Below are 19,005 nucleotides of genomic sequence, written 5' to 3' on the forward strand. Positions count from 1 at the left end.
TGTTGTGTGGTGTGCGTGTGTGTGTGTGTGTGCGTGAAATTTCTGTGGCACTTCATATGAGGCTACAAAACATGCGCAAACCAAACGAAATTAGTATTTGAATCAGTTTCCTCCGATGATGTCTTCAATTACATGATGCCCTGTTTGTTTGACATTCATTATGCTTTGAAAGGGTTAAGCACGGTTTCAAGACTTCACTTTCATCCGTTCGTTCACATGTAATATCTCATGATGGGATCAACCATCAGACTTCACAGCTTCAAATGGAAATATGGGGTCCAACCACTCATGGCAAAGTTCTATAGTTTCTGTTTGTTTGGACAGCCAAGACTCTGCCAGACATTTTGCCATTTTAACTATGTACTAAGATACACATAAAATTATGCCACATGCATCGCATGCTTCCAGCTGTGTTTTCAATTAAGTTATTCTGGACTGTAAAACTTACTTTAAAAATAAAGTGAACGAAATATCATCAGTAAAGATGATCATTCTTTTGTAGTTTCTGGGTCACAAAAGTCGCCCAAACCAGGGGAAGCAATATAGTCACTTGACAGCACATCAGTTTGTCAAGGATTGTCTCCCTTTACATAATACTCTCTCACAAATGGCTGAAAAGGGTCCGTTTTTGTTGATGACCAAGACAAACATAATTATACTTAACACGTCTGGTGGACAACCCTTCATAAGAACCATATTTCATACCAACATTCTGGTACAAAACGAATTTATAACATAAAAAATGAAAACACAATTTTTACTCTTTCACACTAAAAAATTTTTTTTAAATGAGCACTTACCTTGAAGACATTTACACACTTACCTTCATTCAGCATTTTCTATGACACAAAACCATATCAAAACAAATCAGACAAAATGTGGAACAAAAGAAAGTGTCCAACCCTGAGACTGACACTACACACAAAGAACAATTTAACAACATTAAACACACAATCTGATGACATTTAACACACAAAGAACAATTTAACAACATTAAACACACAATCTGGTGACATTTAACACACAAAGAACAATTTAACAACATTAAACACACAATCTGGTGACATTTAACACACAAAGAACAATTTAACAACATGAAACAAACAATCTGATGACATTTAACACACAAAGAACAATTTAACAACAATAAACACACAATCTGATGACATTTAACACACAAAGAACAGTTTAACAACATTAAACAATCTGATGACATTTAACACACAAAGAACAATTTAACAACAATAAACACACAATCTGATGACATTTAACACACACAGAACAGTTTAACAACATTAAACACACAACCTGATGACATTTAACACACAAAGAACTTAAAAATAACAATACTGAACATTAAACACACAAACAATCTAAAACATTTAATACACACAAACAATTCAACAACAATATAGAACATTAAACACACAAACAATCTAACATCATTAAACACACGAACAATTCCAACAAAAATGAAAAACATAAAACAAGCACGGTGACTCCAGATTCTAAATGTGACCAATCAACAACAACAATAGGAAAAACAAATAAAACTGCACGCAGGAAAAATTACAAAAAAATGGGTGGTGCTGTAGTATAGCGACGCGCTCTCCCTGGGGAGAGCAGCCTGAATTTCACACAGAGAAATCTGTTGTGATAAAAAGAAATACAAATACAAATACAAGCACAACTAAGTGGGGTGGGCACAAAATTCTATGCAAGTGTTGTCAGATTTTTAAAGTCAGCTTGAAAAATGATAAGGAGGAGCAAAACATGAAACTTCCCAGGTTCTGGGTAGGGTTTGGTTTCTGTTGTTTGTTTGTTGTTTTTCTTGGTGTGTTTTTTTTGTTTGTCTGTTTGCTGTTTTTTTCAAGTGGAGGGGAGGGGCAGGGATGTTAAGTTTTTGGATGTTACAAAAAAAACCCTCTGCAAAAGAAAGGAAAACAAAACTGTGATACCTAAATAAAGTGCTCCTTTTGTTTTGTTGTTGTTTTTATTCTTTGTGTGTGTTTCTGAGTCTGTGTAGTGTGTGTGTGTGTGTGTGTGTGTGAGAGAGAGAGAGAGAGAGAGAGAGAGAGAGAGAGAGAGAAACATTTTCAACGTATATTCCATGATTTTATTTCCAATGAAATCTTCAGTTTCTTTGAAAACATTATCTTTTGCAACTGATCCTTTATTTGAAAAAAAAAGGTCTTTTTTCATGCCACAAAAGGGTATGCTTATCATGCTTTTCTTCTTTTTTCTTTTTTTTTTTCCATGCAACAAGGCATGCGCTGAAGTTCTTTTTTTTTTTTTTTCATATAACGCATATCATGCCTGTCATGCCCATTTTCCATGCAACAAAGTATGTGTCTGTCATACTTATTTTCTTCAAGCCGCTAAACAGGTGCCTGTCATGCTCAGTATCATAATCTTATACTACCATGCATGTGCTGTCATGCTCATTTTTTCACTCCGCCAAGCATGCGCGTGCTTATCATGCCCATTCTTTCATGCTGCCATGCAAAACTAAGATTCAAAGCAACTCCTCCTCCCCTCCGGCATGACATCAACAATTCAGCGTCATCACATGACTACAAGAAAGAGAGAGACACTGCCACAAACACCACAGACAATTCAGCACCATCACATGACCACAAGACATGACCACAAAACAGAGACACTGCCACAAACACCACCAACAATTCAGCACCATCACATGACCACAAAACAGAGACACTGCCACAAACAGCACGGACAATTCAGCACCATCACATGACAACAAGACAGAGACACTGCCACAAACACCACCAACAATTCAGCACCATCACATGACCACAAGACAGAGACACTGCCACAAACACCACCAACAATTCAGCACCATCACATGACAACAAGACAGAGACACTGCCACAAACACCACAGACAATTCAGCACCATCACATGACCACAAGAGAAAGAGACACTACGACAAGCAACACCAACAATTCAGCACCATCACATGACAACAAGACAGAGACACTGCCACAAACAATTCAACACCATCACATGTCCACAAGAGAGAGAGACACACACAAGAGAGAGAGAGAGAGACTGCCACAAACAACACCAACAATTCAGCACCATCACATGACCACAAGACAGAGACACCGCCACAAACACCACCAACAATTCAGCACCATCACACAACCACAAGAGAGACACTGCCACAAACACCACCATCTTACCTTGCTGAAGTCTCTGAGCCAGCAAGCTGCTGCCTTTCAATCCCCACTGTCCCATGGTCACACTCGGCGACAACGGTGGCTCACTTTCCTCAGACTTCTTCCGGCTGCCGATTTCCTTCAGCAGGGCGTCTTTCTGCATACGGGTCCGGCTCTCTATGGCGTACAGCTCTTCCCGGGACTGTGCCTTGCGCAGCGGGGCCATCTGAGCTTCCCTGGCCGGCTGTGCCACCGACAGAGAGTCGTCAAAGTCCGTTTTCTGACCCAGGACGATGCTGCTGGAGGATTTCTTACGGTCCAGGTTGGTCTTGAAGACGGACACTTCTCTCTCACCATTCTGTCCAGCAGAGGAGGTGCCGTTCACCGCTCTTGGAGTGACCGGTTTGTCAGGCAGTGAGGACAAGTTGAGCTCTCTTGAGGACTGAAGCCGAGCGTGTATCCTCTCCAACTCCGTCTGGCCGTTCTGTACGGTGGATGAGGTGGTGCTGGGAGGTTTGGGCGCGGCGTTACGCTTGACGTACTGCCCCTGCACCCGACCACCCACCCCTGTCAGGGCAGGGACTCCATTTACCTTGGAAGAAGAAGACGCACTTGTAACATTCTGCCTATGGGAAGCATCGGACGCGGCCATGCTCTGTGCCCGTATGACCGGGCGGTAGTTAGTAGCCGTGTCAGCGGTGGTGCCCTGGGGTTTTGCCCCGAAGGTCTGCGCCAGCTGTTTAACACTGGGGAGACCCAGGAACCCTTTCTCTGGGGGGGAGGCCGAGGGCTCCTGGCTTTGTGAGGAAGCAACAAGCGAGGGTTGTGAGGAAGCGTGAGTGAGCGAGGAGGAGGAGGAGGGGTGAGGGGAAGCGTGCGAGGGAGGTGAAGCAGGGAGGGGGGACATGGGGAGGGAAGCCGGGGAGGGGGTGATGAGGATCTGGGACTTACTGCGAGGTCGCCTCTCTTCTCTACCCATCACCGGGGCCTGGGGGGTCATGTTGAGGGAGGTGAGGGAGGAGGAGGTAGAGGAGGAGGAGGAGGAGGAAGCAGCGATACTAGCGGGGGGGACATAGCCTACACTCACCCTGCCTCCTACAGTGGAAGCAGCCCTCTGACCGGGAGACACCACACCGTTAATGCCCGCCACCGAAGCAGGACGCTGGCCCACCACCCGACCGCTGTGTGCACGAGACACTCGCCCCGCACCTGACGCAGGGGGGACAACCTGGGGGCTGGAACGTGAGGGGGAGGAGGAGGAGGAGGTGGGGGGGCTATCTTTGTCACACGGCTGGTTGATGGTATGCATGGAGCGACTGCGATGAACGGTGACAGAGGATTTGACTGGGGAGGAATTGGGGGAGGCGGTCCCTTTGGACGAGTTCAGCCGCCGAAGCTGAACATCTTGGCTGTTCTGCTGTAGATTTTGCTATACATGGACAAAAGAAAAGACGGACAATGTTTAAGAACCATATTTTTTTTTTTTTTTTTTTTTTCTAGAAGTCGAGTGCCTAGTTGTCGTTGTGAATCATACTTTGTATTGAATATTTCATCCTCTCTCCTTCTTTGCTGTAATAATTGCAAAATCAATCATATGAGATATTTTTTCTTTTTTTTTAAACCTATGTGCAAGTGTATGTGTGATCAAGTGTCCAAGTGAGTGTAAAAGTGTGAGTGTGCGTGCATGTGTGTGTGAATGCCTTTGTGTGTGTGTGTGTGTGTGTGTGTGTGTGTGTGTGTGTGTGTGTGTGTGTGTGTTTGTGTGTGTGTGTGTGTCTGTGTGTGTGTGTGTGTGTTGGTGTGTGTGCAAGATCTGTGGCTTCATGTCAGAATCATCATTTCAAACACATCTTTCGTTTATCTGTAAGCTGCCAAACTGTGCCACCTGAATTTCTGATGATTATTAATTTGCATTAATCACAACTCATTACCTTATTATATGTCACTAAAGGTTAGTTCAAAAACTGAGTTGACACGTATGTTTCCTACTCCTCTCCAATTGTTTTTAACTGTTAAAAACCTGATCATAAGATGTGCCACATGTTTTTGTGTGTCTTACTAGATGTGTGTGTGTGTGAGTGTGTGTGTGGGTGCACATGTGTGTGTGTGTGTGTGTGTGTGTGTGTGTGTGTGTGTGTGTGTGTGTGTGTGTGTGTGTACACACATGCAAATGAATTTTTGATCACATGTCTTTTCATATTTTTCTTCTTTTTTTTTTTTTTTAAATGACATCATTTCCCATGTAAACGAAGATTAAACTTAAGTTCAGAAAACCAGACTGATGTCCAGTATTGGACATGAACTCAAACAGATTTATCGACAACAGCTGTCAACTGACCTGGCCGCAGGTCAATAAGAAGACATATATCTACTTTACGTGACTGTAAATGTCATTTTTTTTCTCACCATAGGACAATGAGCAGAAGTTCAGGGGATGCATACATACATATCTATATGCAAATGACCCATTTCCAGTTTGCCAACAATGAAACAAGTCAATGCACAGCAGTTTACACAGGCAACATACGGTTACAAGTCCATGCCCCCCACCACTTAAAGCCGGTCCATCAATGACACAGCATGTCCATCAATGACACAGCATGTCCATCAATGACACACGTCCATCAATGACACAGCATGTCCATCAATGACACATGTCCATCAATGACACAGCATGTCCATCAATGACACGGCATGTCCATCAATGACACACGTCCATCAATGACACAGCATGTCCATCAATGACACGGCATGTCCATCAATGACACAGCATGTCCATCAATGACACGGTATGTTCATCAATGACACAGCATGTTCATCAATGACACATGTCCATCAATGACACAGCATGTCCATCAATGACACAGCATGTCCATCAATGACACAGCATGTCCATCAATGACACGGCATGTCCATCAATGACACGGCATGTCCATCAATGACACACGTCCATCAATGACACAGCATGTCCATCAATGACACATGTCCATCAATGACACAGCATGTCCATCAATGACATGGCATGTCCATCAATGACACATGTCCATCAATGACACAGCATGTCCATCAATGACATGGCATGTCCATCAATGACACACGTCCATCAATGACACAGCATGTCCATCAATGACACAGCATGTCCATCAATGACACAGCATGTCCATCAATGACACGGCATGTCCATCAATGACACACGTCCATCAATGACACAGCATGTCCATCAATGACACATGTCCATCGATGACACAGCATATCCATTAATGACATGGCATGTCCATCAATGACACATGTCCATCAATGACACAGCATGTCCATCAATGACACATGTCCATCAATGACACAGCATGTCCATCAATGACATGGCATGTCCATCAATGACACATGTCCATCGATGACACAGCATGTCCATCAATGACATGGCATGTCCATCAATGACACATGTCCATCAATGACACAGCATGTCCATCAATGACACAGCATGTCCATCAATGACACAACATGTCCATCAATGACACGGCATGTCCATCAATGACACACCATGTCCACACAGCACGTCCGTCTATGAAACACAAATACATCCACCCCAACAGCTGCACATATAAACACAAGCAAGACACAGCAGCTGTCAAAAAAAAGACCTGCTGCATCGACAGGCAACACGTCCTCCACCAGCTTCCAATACTCCTCTCTGAGCACTGTTCAAAACGGAAGCACAAACATGAACCAAGCGCACAAAGTACAGTTCCAGGACAAGCAGACCAAACATTGCTTTTGCAAAAAAAAAATCGAAAAAAAAAATATATATATCCCAAGTTAAAAGGAAGGCACCAGGGGGGAAAAAAATGCACAACAGGATTTACACAGTTGGTATGGGCAGGCAAGGGATAGGGAAAAAAAAATAATAATAAAGAGAGGGATCAAAACCACATCCACAATCCCTCGCCCGGTCCACACTCTCTTGGGAGGGGAGGGGGTGAGGGGGAGGGGGGGGGGGAGCCAAGAAAAACTTCACCTTGCAGGGTATAACTCCTCCACAGGGATTTCATGACCACCGATCAAACCACACACAATATTAAAAAAGCTGCTGAAAGCAGGATGATCGTTGCACTTTTTCCCCCCAAGTTTGGGTGGAAAAAAGCAATACATCAAAAGTGTACAATAGAAACAATGCAAAATAAATACAGGCATGCCGACAAGAGTATGGCAAACAACTGTGGGGAAAAAAAAAAACAAAAAAAAAACACAACGCACCAAACAAAAAATAAAACACAAAGAAAACAGAATCGACAACAAAATTAAATCAAAATATAAAAAAACAGGAACTGAAAAAAAAAAAATCAAACATGTTACTGTCACACACAAGCTCACAATATACACAATATTCAGCGACTGCTAAAGTAACCACACATCTGCATTATGTGGGGATTTTTTTTTTTTTTTTTAATTAATCTTATTTTCATTATATTTATTTATCACAAACATGCATGTACATGTGCAACAGACGCATTAAATGCGGAGTGATGGCCTAGAAGTAACACATACACCTAGGAAGTGAGAATCTGAGCGTGCTGGATCAAATCATGGCTCAGCCGCCGATATTTTCTCCCCCTCCACTAGACCTTGAGTGGTAGCCTGGACGCTATTCATTCAGATGAGACGATAAACCGAGGTCCCGTGTCCCAGCATGCACTTAGCGCACGTAAAAGAACCCACAGCAACAAAAGGGCTGCTCCTGGCAAAATTCTGTAGAAAAATCCACTTCGATAGGAAAAATAAAGAAAACTGCACACAGGAAAAAATACCAAAAAAAATGGGTGGTGATGTAGTGTAGCGATGCGCTCTCCCTGGGGAGAACAGCCCAAATTTCACACAGAGAAATCTGCTGTGATAAATATATTTTTTAAAAGAGAAATACAAACAAAAAGGTGATAAACTTTTCTGTGAAACAGTCCTCTATCCATGAAGAAATCAGCGATACAGTCACCATGACAACAGGCAGCCATCTGGCTGTGAACAGCCAATATCAATGTCTATATGTGTATGTATGTGTATATATATATTTATATACATATACATATGTATATATATAGATGTGTGTGTGTGTGTGTGTGTGTGGATGGGCATGTGTGTACATATATATAATTATATCCATATTTGTTTGCATGCATCTAATTCAAAGGTTTATAACGATGAGTAATATCCTGTCTGTATGCTTATATGTAAGTGAATGTGCCTGAAAAAGTGCTACCCTTTCATTTGCCGGCTCATGATATAAATACATGATGGCGTGCTTGCCTTTTTTTTTTCTTTCTTTTTTTTTTTTGCCGCGGGACAGTTCGCCTTCGCTGCTTTGTTTGTCGGATCCACTCTGTTTACGCATACCCAGATTCAAACACTCGACTGTTGGCCGCCGTTCTTTCTCTGTCTCTGGACCTTGCAATTGGAATGAACTTCCTCTTTCGCTTCGTCAAGTCTCCACACTCAGCTCTTTCAAGTCTGGCCTTAAAACCCACCTCTTCCCAAAATAGCCTCCCTTCCCTGCCTCTTCCTTGTCTTTAGTTTCTCCAGTTTTAGAGTTATGCATGCGTGAGAATGACTGGTGCGAAAGCGCTCAGATTTGTCTATACACAAGATTCTGCGCTATATAAATACCATTATTATTATTATTATTCTTTCTCTCACAGGCACTGGACAAACCAAGCAGTTCTCCCAGTTAGCAAAAGAAACAGCTTTTCCATAGTGCCACAATAGTCTTCTATGCATCTTTACATTCACTATGTTTTAATACATATATTTATTTGTTTATTTTGTCTATCTTTTTCTTTCTTTCTTTTTTTTTTCCAAACCTAGGATAGGATCTGAAGACCTGACTGGGTTTCTGCAAAAATCAGGCATCTGTTTGGTTCTTGTTTTGTTTTGTTGTGTGGTGTTTTTTTTAACAGCAGACGTGGTGCAGTGTATATAGATCTGTTGGCATGCTCTCACACTGCTAAGGAGGAAGGTGGCAGAATGGTTAAGACGCTTCTCTGCCAATACTACGTCCCTGAGGTTCTTCTTCTTCTTCTTCTGCGTTCGTGGGCTGCAACTCCCACGTTCACTCATACGAGTGGGCTTTTACGTGTATGACCGTTTTTACCCCGCCATGTAGGCAGCCATACTCTGTTTTCGGGGGTGTGCATGCTGGGTATGTTCTTGTTTCCATAACCCAACGAACGCTGACATGGATTACAGGATCTTTAACGTGCGTATTTGATCTTCTGCTTGCATATATACACGAAGGGGGTTCAGGCACTAGCAGGTCTGCACATATGTTGACCTGGGAGATTGTAAAAATCTCCACCCTTTACCCACCAGCCGCCGTCACCGTGATTCAAACCCGGGACTCTCAGATTGACAGTCCAACACTTTAACCACTCGGCTATTGCGCCCGTCATCCCTGAGGTTCGAATCCCGCTCTCACACTCAAAAACACACACACAGACAAACAAAAACATACCATGCAGAAGAAAAAAAAAACGCAAAAAAAAAACAAACAAAAAAACAAAGAAAATGAAACCGATGAGCAAAGCTTCAGACATCCAACTCTCACAGTTCTCAGCCCACAGGTATACTCAGCAGCTCAGCTCCACAGCTCAAACCAATCCTCAACAGCCAACAGCCATCATGCCAGACCAGACCAGCCCAGCCACACATCAACACAAGACAGCAGACAGCATCGCTCTTTATCATAACACCCAAAGGAAAACCAACAAAAGGAAGCGGAGGAGGACAGACACGCCAGACTGCAACAAAACACATCAGGTCAGAGAGACCCCACAGACTGTGGCAGACAAGATAAGAAAACAAAACCTTTGGCTGAAAATCTTTCTCCTTCAGCTGAAAAGAAACGTTAAACAGCAGTCCACAAAGGTTAATCGGTGTTCAGAAAAAAACACATTAAACGGTTGTCCATAAGGTAATCAGTGTACATGGCTTTCAAGGTCATCACAAATCTTACCAAGGATTCACACACACACACACACACACACACACACACACACAAACACACACACACACACAAACACACACTCTCTCTCTCTTTCTCTCACATACACACACACACACACACACACACACACACACACACACAGCACACAAAAACATACACACACATACACACACACACACAAAACCAACCTTCCACACTGTAATCAATGCAGAAAATCATACAAACAGAAAGAAAAAATGAATTAAAATAGATTTACACCACCACTCTTATCAAGAATTCACACACACAAAAACACCCTACCACACAGTCATCAATATGGAAAATGATATAAACAAAAAGGAAAAAAAAAATAATCAAAATGGATGTTTCTGAATCATCATGATGCAAGAGAAAATCAGGAAAAAGTGACATGATGCCATGATGGTTAACCCACCTCAGGAAAACACCCAGTTCTCAAACTCTTCATAGTGTGATTCTGCACTTACCCACCTGAGAGAAACACCTTACACTGTAATTCATCAGTTACCCACCTGAGAGAAACACCTTACACTGTAATTCATCAGTTACCCACCTGAGAGAAACACCTTACACTGTAATTCATCAGTTACCCACCTGAGAGAAACACCTTACACTGTAATTCATCAGGTACCCACCTGAGAGAAACACCTTACACTGTAATTCATCACTTACCCACCTGAGAGAAACACCTTACACTGTAATTCACCAGTTACCCACCTGAGAGAAACACCTTACACTGTAATTCATCAGTTACCCACCTGAGAGAAACACCTTACACTGTAATTCATCAGTTACCCACCTGACAGAAACACCTTACACTGTAATTCATCAGTTACCCACCTGAGAGAAACACTTCATACTGCGGTTCATCAGAGTGGTCAGCCTCGCCTGGGCCTTCACCATGTCAGCCGATATCGTCTTGTACTGGCGGGACTTGCGGTCCGAAAGGCTGTTGAGAGCCGAACTCAGGCCATTGAAGTTCTCCTGCTCCTTGGCCATCTCCTTTTGGAGGAAAGAGATGAGCCCCATCAGGTCCTGAGACAGAGAAACAACATCAGCGTCAAAATGGAAAGAGATGAGAGAGACAAAGAAACAACATCAGCGTCAAAAGGAAAGAGATGAGAAAGACAGAGAAACAACATCAACATCAAAAAGGAAAGAGATGAGAAAGACACAGCTATAACATCAACATCAAAAAGGAAAGAGATGACAGAGACAGATCAACATCAGCATCAAAAAGGAAAGACACAGGAAAGACACAGCTATAACATCAACATCAAAAATCAAAGACATGAGTGAGACAGATCAACATCAACATCAAAAAGGAAAGAGATGAGAAAGACAATGAAACATCAACATCAAAAGCAAAGAGATGAGAAAGACAAAAAAAAAACCAACATCAACATCAAAAGGAAAGACATGAGTGAGACAGATCAACATCAGCATCAAAAAGGAAAGACACAGCTATAACATCAACATCAAAAATCAAAGACATGAGTGAGGCAGATCAACATCAGCATCAAAAAGGAAAGAGATAAGAAAGACACAGCTGTAACATCAACATAAAAAATCAAAGACATGAGTGAGGCAGATCAACATCAGCATCAAAAAGGAAAGAGATAAGAAAGACACAGCTGTAACATCAACATAAAAAATCAAAGACAAGAGTGAGGCAGATCAACATCAGCATCAAAAAGGAAAGAGATAAGAAAGACACAGCTGTAACATCAACATAAAAAATCAAAGACATGAGTGAGGCAGATCAACATCAGCATCAAAAAGGAAAGAGATAAGAAAGACACAGCTGTAACATCAAAATCAAAAATCAAAGACATGAGTGAGACAGATCAACATCAGCATCAAAAAGGAAAGACACAGCTATAACATCAACATCAAAAATCAAAGACATGAGTGAGACAGATCAACATCAACATCAAAAAGGATAGAGACAGATCAACATCAACATCAAAAATGAAAGAGTTGAGAAACAATACCAACGTCAAAAAGGAAAGAGATGACAGAGACAAAGAAACAACATCCACATCAAAAAGGAAAGAGATGAGATAAAGAAACAACATCCACATCAAAAAGGAAAGAGATGAGACAGAGACAGAGAAACAACATCCACATCAAAAAGGAAAGAGATAAGACAGAGACAAAGAAACAACATCCACATCAAAAAGGAAAGAGATCAGACAGAGACAAAGAAACAACATCCACATCAAAAAGGAAAGAGATGAGAAAGACAAAGAAACAACATCTACATCAAAAAAGGAAAGAGATGACAGAGATAAAGAAACAACATCCACATCAAAAAGGAAAGAGATGAGACAGAGACAAAGAAACAACATCTACATCAAAAAAGGAAAGAGATGACAGAGATAAAGAAACAACATCCACATCAAAAAGGAAAGAGATGACAGAGACAAAGAAACAACATCCACATCAAAAAGGAAAGAGATGAGAGAGAGACAAAGAAACAACATCCACATCAAAAAGGAAAGAGATGACAGAGACAAAGAAACAACATCCACATCAAAAAGGAAAGAGATGAGACAGAGACAAAGAAACAACATCCACATCAAAAAGGAAAGAGATGACAGAGACAAAGAAACAACATCCACATCAAAAAGGAAAGAGATGAGAGAGAGACAAAGAAACAACATCCACATCAAAAAGGAAAGAGATGACAGAGACAAAGAAACAACATCCACATCAAAAAGGAAAGAGATGAGACAGAGACAAAGAAACAACATCCACATCAAAAAGGAAAGAGATGACAGAGACAAAGAAACAACATACACATCAAAAAGGAAAGAGATGAGACAAAGAAACAACATCCACATCAAAAAGGAAAGAGATGAGACAAAGAAACAACATCCACATCAAAAAGGAAAGAGATGAGACAGAGACAAAGAAACAACATCTACATCAAAAAAGGAAAGAGATGACAGAGATAAAGAAACAACATCCACATCAAAAAGGAAAGAGATGACAGAGACAAAGAAACAACATCCACATCAAAAAGGAAAGAGATGAGATAAAGAAACAACATCCACATCAAAAAGGAAAGAGATGAGACAGAGACAGAGAAACAACATCCACATCAAAAAGGAAAGAGATGAGACAGAGACAAAGAAACAACATCCACATCAAAAAGGAAAGAGATGAGAAAGACAAAGAAACAACATCCACATCAAAAAGGAAAGAGATGAGACAGAGACAAAGAAACAACATCCACATCAAAAAGGAAAGAGATGACAGAGATAAAGAAACAACATCCACATCAAAAAGGAAAGAGATAAGACAGAGACAAAGAAACAACATCCACATCAAAAAGGAAAGAGATAAGACAGAGACAAAGAAACAACATCCACATCAAAAAGGAAAGAGATGAGACAGAGACAAAGAAACAACATCCACATCAAAAAGGAAAGAGATGAGAAAGACAAAGAAACAACATCCACATCAAAAAGGAAAGAGATAAGACAGAGACAAAGAAACAACATCCACATCAAAGAGGAAAGAGATGACAGAGACAAAGAAACAACATCCACATCAAAAAGGAAAGAGATGAGACAGAGACAAAGAAACAACATCCACATCAAAGAGGAAAGAGATGAGACAGAGACAAAGAAACAACATCCACATCAAAAAGGAAAGAGATGAGAAAGAGCAACAACATCCACATCAAAAAGGAAAGAGATAAGACAGAGACAAAGAAACAACATCCACATCAAAGAGGAAAGAGATGACAGAGACAAAGAAACAACATCCACATCAAAAAGGAAAGAGATGACAGAGACAAAGAAACAACATCCACATCAAAGAGGAAAGAGATGAGACAGAGACAAAGAAACAACATCCACATCAAAAAGGAAAGAGATGAGACAGAGACAAAGAAACAACATCCACATCAAAGAGGAAAGAGATCAGACAGAGACAAAGAAACAACATCCACATCAAAGAGGAAAGAGATCAGACAGAGACAAAGAAACAACATCCACATCAAAAAGGAAAGAGATGAGAGACAAAGAAACAACATCCACATCAAAAAGGAAAGAGATGAGAGACAAAGAAACAACATCCACATCAAAAAGGAAAGAGATGAGACAGAGACAAAGAAACAACATCCACATCAAAAAGGAAAGAGATGAGAGACAAAGAAACAACATCCACATCAAAAAGGAAAGAGATGAGAAAGACAAAGAAACAACATCCACATCAAAAAGGAAAGAGATGAGAAAGACAAAGAAACAATACCAACATCAAAGAGCAAAGAGATGAGAAAGAGCAATAAAATCCTCATCAAAAAGGAAAGAGATGAGAAAGACAAAGAAACAACATCCACATCAAAAAGGAAAGAGATGAGACAGAGACAGAGAAACAACATCCACATCAAAAAGGAAAGAGATGACAGAGACAGAGCATCAACATGGATTTAAAGTGTTCTAAAACAGAACACAACAGCAAGCTAACACATGTCCCTACATGTTGATAAAATAATAAAGGTGCTTATAAAGCATAAATTCTTCTTTGTAAAAAAAAAAGAAAAAAAAGGAATAATTAATCAAAGCAGATATTATAATGTAATACAACAATCTTTATGACCTATTGGAAATTTGTTGTTGTGGTTTTTTTGTTTGTTTGTTTTTTTTTTTATAAATGACAACAAAAAATATCTTCATATACATGTCTTTATGATTGGAGTAATGGGTGGAGCAAAGAGAAAAGAAATATCTAGCAAGGAATAACTAATGTGTAACATTACTCATTCCTCTCTCTCTCTCTCTCTCTCTCTCTCTCCATAAGTCTCAGTACGCCAGCTATTTTCTGTCCTTGGGACAAACATCTTAGAGGTGGGGGGGGGGGGCGGCGGAGGATGTGGGGGGGGGGGGGGGTGCAAAAAAGAGCCAATCCCTTTGTGCCCAAACAGCTGTGACAACTTACGTCCACAGCCAATCTGTTCTGCAAGCAGTCCCTGTTCCGTCTGAGTGACCTTACTTTTCCAGACACATATACTTGCCACAAAGTGCAAACAGAAGCACACAAAGGACAGGAAACCCAAAGTCAGATTGAGATTTTCCACAAGGAATCATTCATTTGCCTAGAAAGTGTGCTGAAAAAGAAAGAAAAAAAAAGGAAGACAAAAAGAAGAAAAAAGAAACCAGCCGCCGTGGCGAAGTGGTTAGCGTCGCGGACTGACGGCTGGGAGGACACGGGTTCAAATCCCAACGGAGGTTGGTTTTTCTGCCCGTGGCCGGCTCCTTCCCAGAGCTGAGTGTGCTGTGGGATTAAATGGGGAGACTGGGACCACACAGTCGAGTGTCATCCACTTCAAGGGTGCGTCTTTGGGTGTGTTGCTCTAATTACTTGACCAACACTGCAAGTGTCTGTATCTCTCGGGCCTGGGTAATGCTGGGATATCATTATGACAGGAAGCATAGAGTACAGCCTTGTCACGCAGTCCCAAACTAAAACAGACCTCCACAGCAACATCGTCATCGTCATTGTCCTCCTCCTCCTTCACCACTGATCATCAATATAGACAAAACAGTCTCAAAGTCTGTGGCCTTTCATGCCCTGCTCTCATGGTGACCTCAGTTTCGATACACCTCCACTTCTGTGCTTTGGGTGAGTCCTGTCAATGTCTTCAGTGTCGGTAGATTCATGGGGTGCTGTTGTTTGAGGGACATGGTGGCGGTCTCCACTCTGGGAGGGACGCTCACTCAGTCTGGCTCTGCAACTAAGCCATTATTGTCGTTAATAGGGGGCTTAGCAGGTGGTGTCCTAAGTAAGTTAAATCAGAACAGGCACCACTGAACGCCACCGAAGTGACTCAGCAGCAGTGCAGGGTCTCCTCTGGTGTGTGGTGACCTAACATCAATGGTTCCCTGCAGACTGCTGATGCTGGAACTGTGACGGATGAACCCAGGTGTTAGCCATGCATGGGGGAATCTAAATGAGCGGCGTGGGAGTAATGCCACTGAAACGGTGCAGATGATGGGGCAGCACAAAAAAAAAAAAAAAAAAAAAAAGAAAGAAAGAAAGAAGAAAAGAAAGAAAGAATAAGAGAAACAGGGAAGAGTAACAGAAAAGAGAAAAGGAATGAAGAAGGAGGAATGGAACTGATAATTCAAACTTAAAACTGATTTCTGTTTATTCAAACTGACAAATAAATTGATAACAGCCTATATTATGAATTCACATCAAATCGCATTAAATATCACTTCACCCCAAAATCAAATTCACAAGGAAAGTGTATTATTATACTATTTCTTTATAACCAAAAAAAAAATGAAAGAAATGAAAGAAAGTCGAAGTACCAACCAACAAAATCTTGTGACAAGGAGAATGGCTTGATTGTGTGTATACATTAGTGTGTGTGGAAAGGGGGGAAAGGCTGGGGTGTTGGGGGATGGGGGGGGGAGAAGGGGGCATGATGGGTGGGTGAGTGAGTATGTATGTATGTATGTATGTATGTATGTATCATGTATGTATGTATATGTATGGTATGTATGTTTGAATGTATGTATGTATGTATGGTATGTAGTATGTATGGTATGTATGTTTGAATGTATGCTTGTGTGCACGTAAATATATAAGCATGCACTGTTTTTATGTGTACAAGAAGTATACAGTTTGCTATGTGTAATATCATTAATTTCATTATTGTTATTATCATTACTATCATTTTTTTTTTTAGAATTGGTGCCAAGTTTTAGCCCTATAGACTTACTTATCAAAGAACTAAATACGCAACAAAGAGTGGACTCATGTGAGCACAAAAACACTTGACAATCCAGTCTACTGATGGAATCAAATCCAAATTCACGCTCAACATGTTATGCATAGTTCTGGCACCTTTCTGATGAGAACTCAAAACACAGGGATGCTCCGACACACACACGTATTAAATGACGTATTACATGGTTATGACATAGAACTTATGATTTTTAAAAGATGTGTTATATATATCGTCAGTGAAAAAAAAGGCCAACGATTGTTTAGTTTTTCTTGTTGGAAGAGGCTTTCGGTGTAATTTATTTCATGCAGCCAAGACAATTTGGCCAAACTTAAGTAATGTTGCAAAGATGAGCAACGTAGTCTGATCTATCCTGAGGTTTAATACCAGAAAAATGCTATCATCATTTATGTTGCGTTTCATATAGTTTGTATTCTGTTTCTGATAGTTATATTATTTTAACTGTTTATGTTCAATCTTGGTGTAAAATACTGTTGCTGTTATATAATATCCTCCATGCCCCAAAAGGGGTGAAAGGATTAAATATTCTTGATTCTTGATTCTTGATATTCCAGCACACATCTGGTCTCATTAACAGAGAGATGCACAGAGACACCGTCCAATTCCAGCACATCTGGTCTCATTAACAGAGAGATGTACAGAGACACCGTCCAATTCCAACAAACTTCTGGTCTTATAAACAGACAGATATACACTGCAGATAACAATAATAATAATAATGGATACTTATATAGCACACTATCCAGAAATCTGCTCTAGGTGCTTTACAAAAACACTTTTGTTAACATAAAACATTACATCAATGTTACATACACACACACCAAAATGTGACACTACACACACACACACACACACACACACACACACACACACACACACACACACACACATAAACACGCACACACAATACACATCATTCATATACATGCATGTAGTTATGTACACATACATATGTATACACACATAGTCAAGCACAGCTAACGCAAAGGAAGTGGACCTGCCACAAATGAACTTATTGCTGAGGGAAAAGGTGAGTTCTGAGACAAGATTTAAAAGATGCGAGGGAATCAGAATGACGGAGATACACAGATGCACCAATCAACTCCAGCACACGCCTGGTTTCATCAACAGAGAGATGTGGAGAGACACAAATCACTTCCAGCACACTTTTGGTCTCATCAACAGAGATATGCAGAGAAACACCAGCCAATTCTGGCACATTTCTGCTCTCATTCAGTTAACAGAGAGATATGCAAAGATACACAAACCAATTTCAGCACACTTTTGCTCTCATTAACTCACTCAGTACGGCCAGTCCTCTCTTCTCCTCTACACAGACCCCTCGGATGTCCAGTGGGTGTCTGAATGACCCGACCTTTAGCTTCCGTCATCAGAATTGTGGTATTCTTTGTCAACATTCACGTATTCAGTATAAGAGCCTTCCGCTTGCAATATTTTGATGATGGTTAATTGGGGTGAAATGCTGTTAATGTCGTCTCTTTTGCCGTTCGTATGGAAAGAGTTAACAGAAATATGCTCAAAGACAACCAATTCTGGCACATGTCATTTAACAGAACGAACGAACGAACGAATCTTTTTAATGAGGGAAGTGGAATAAGCATGTAATGCTTTTTTACATCCAACCCTCAGGGCAAAAAGAAATGAAATCAAAATGTTCACAAGATAACAAAAGGTTACAGAAAAACATACATGAAATTCAAATACACTCAATTGCACAGTAGCATTTACAAGTACATAACCATGATACCTGCATTTATGACAATAATGTATATGAATATGGTAATGAGAGAGACAGAGTGAGTGAGTGAGAGAGAGAGAGAGAGAGGATGAATGAAGGAAGGAAGGAAGGAATAAATGAATGATAAATGAATGAATGACAGAGAGACACACAGAGACACCTACCAACCCCACAACACTTCTGGTCTCAGTAAGAAAGAGACGCTCAGACACCAACTAATTCCAGCACACGTCATTAACAGAGAGATACACAGAGACACAAACCACCTCTGGCACACTTGTGGTCTAATCAA

At 40.9% G+C, this 19,005-nt stretch overlaps 1 protein-coding gene across 4 annotated transcripts in view; it reads right to left on the reverse strand.

Annotated features, from left to right (window-relative positions):
• Nucleotides 1–19,005, reverse strand: part of LOC143284892 (uncharacterized) — a 129,435-nt gene that overhangs the window by 100,747 nt on the left and 9,683 nt on the right. For 2 of the 4 annotated variants that reach the window (XM_076592018.1, XM_076592016.1), the window contains exons 3-5: nt 11,029–11,223; nt 10,032–10,058; nt 3,207–4,611 (exon numbers count right to left, since the gene is read on the reverse strand). In XM_076592018.1, the coding sequence (XP_076448133.1) occupies nt 3,207–4,611; nt 10,032–10,058; nt 11,029–11,223 (1,627 nt within the window). The remainder of the gene's footprint in view (nt 1–3,206; nt 4,612–10,031; nt 10,059–11,028; nt 11,224–19,005) is intronic. The other 2 variants (XM_076592020.1, XM_076592019.1) reach the window with 2 other exon arrangements.

This window comes from Babylonia areolata, chromosome 8 (assembly GCF_041734735.1).
Source record: "Babylonia areolata isolate BAREFJ2019XMU chromosome 8, ASM4173473v1, whole genome shotgun sequence".
In the NCBI taxonomy this organism is placed as follows: Eukaryota; Metazoa; Mollusca; class Gastropoda; order Neogastropoda; family Buccinidae; genus Babylonia; species Babylonia areolata.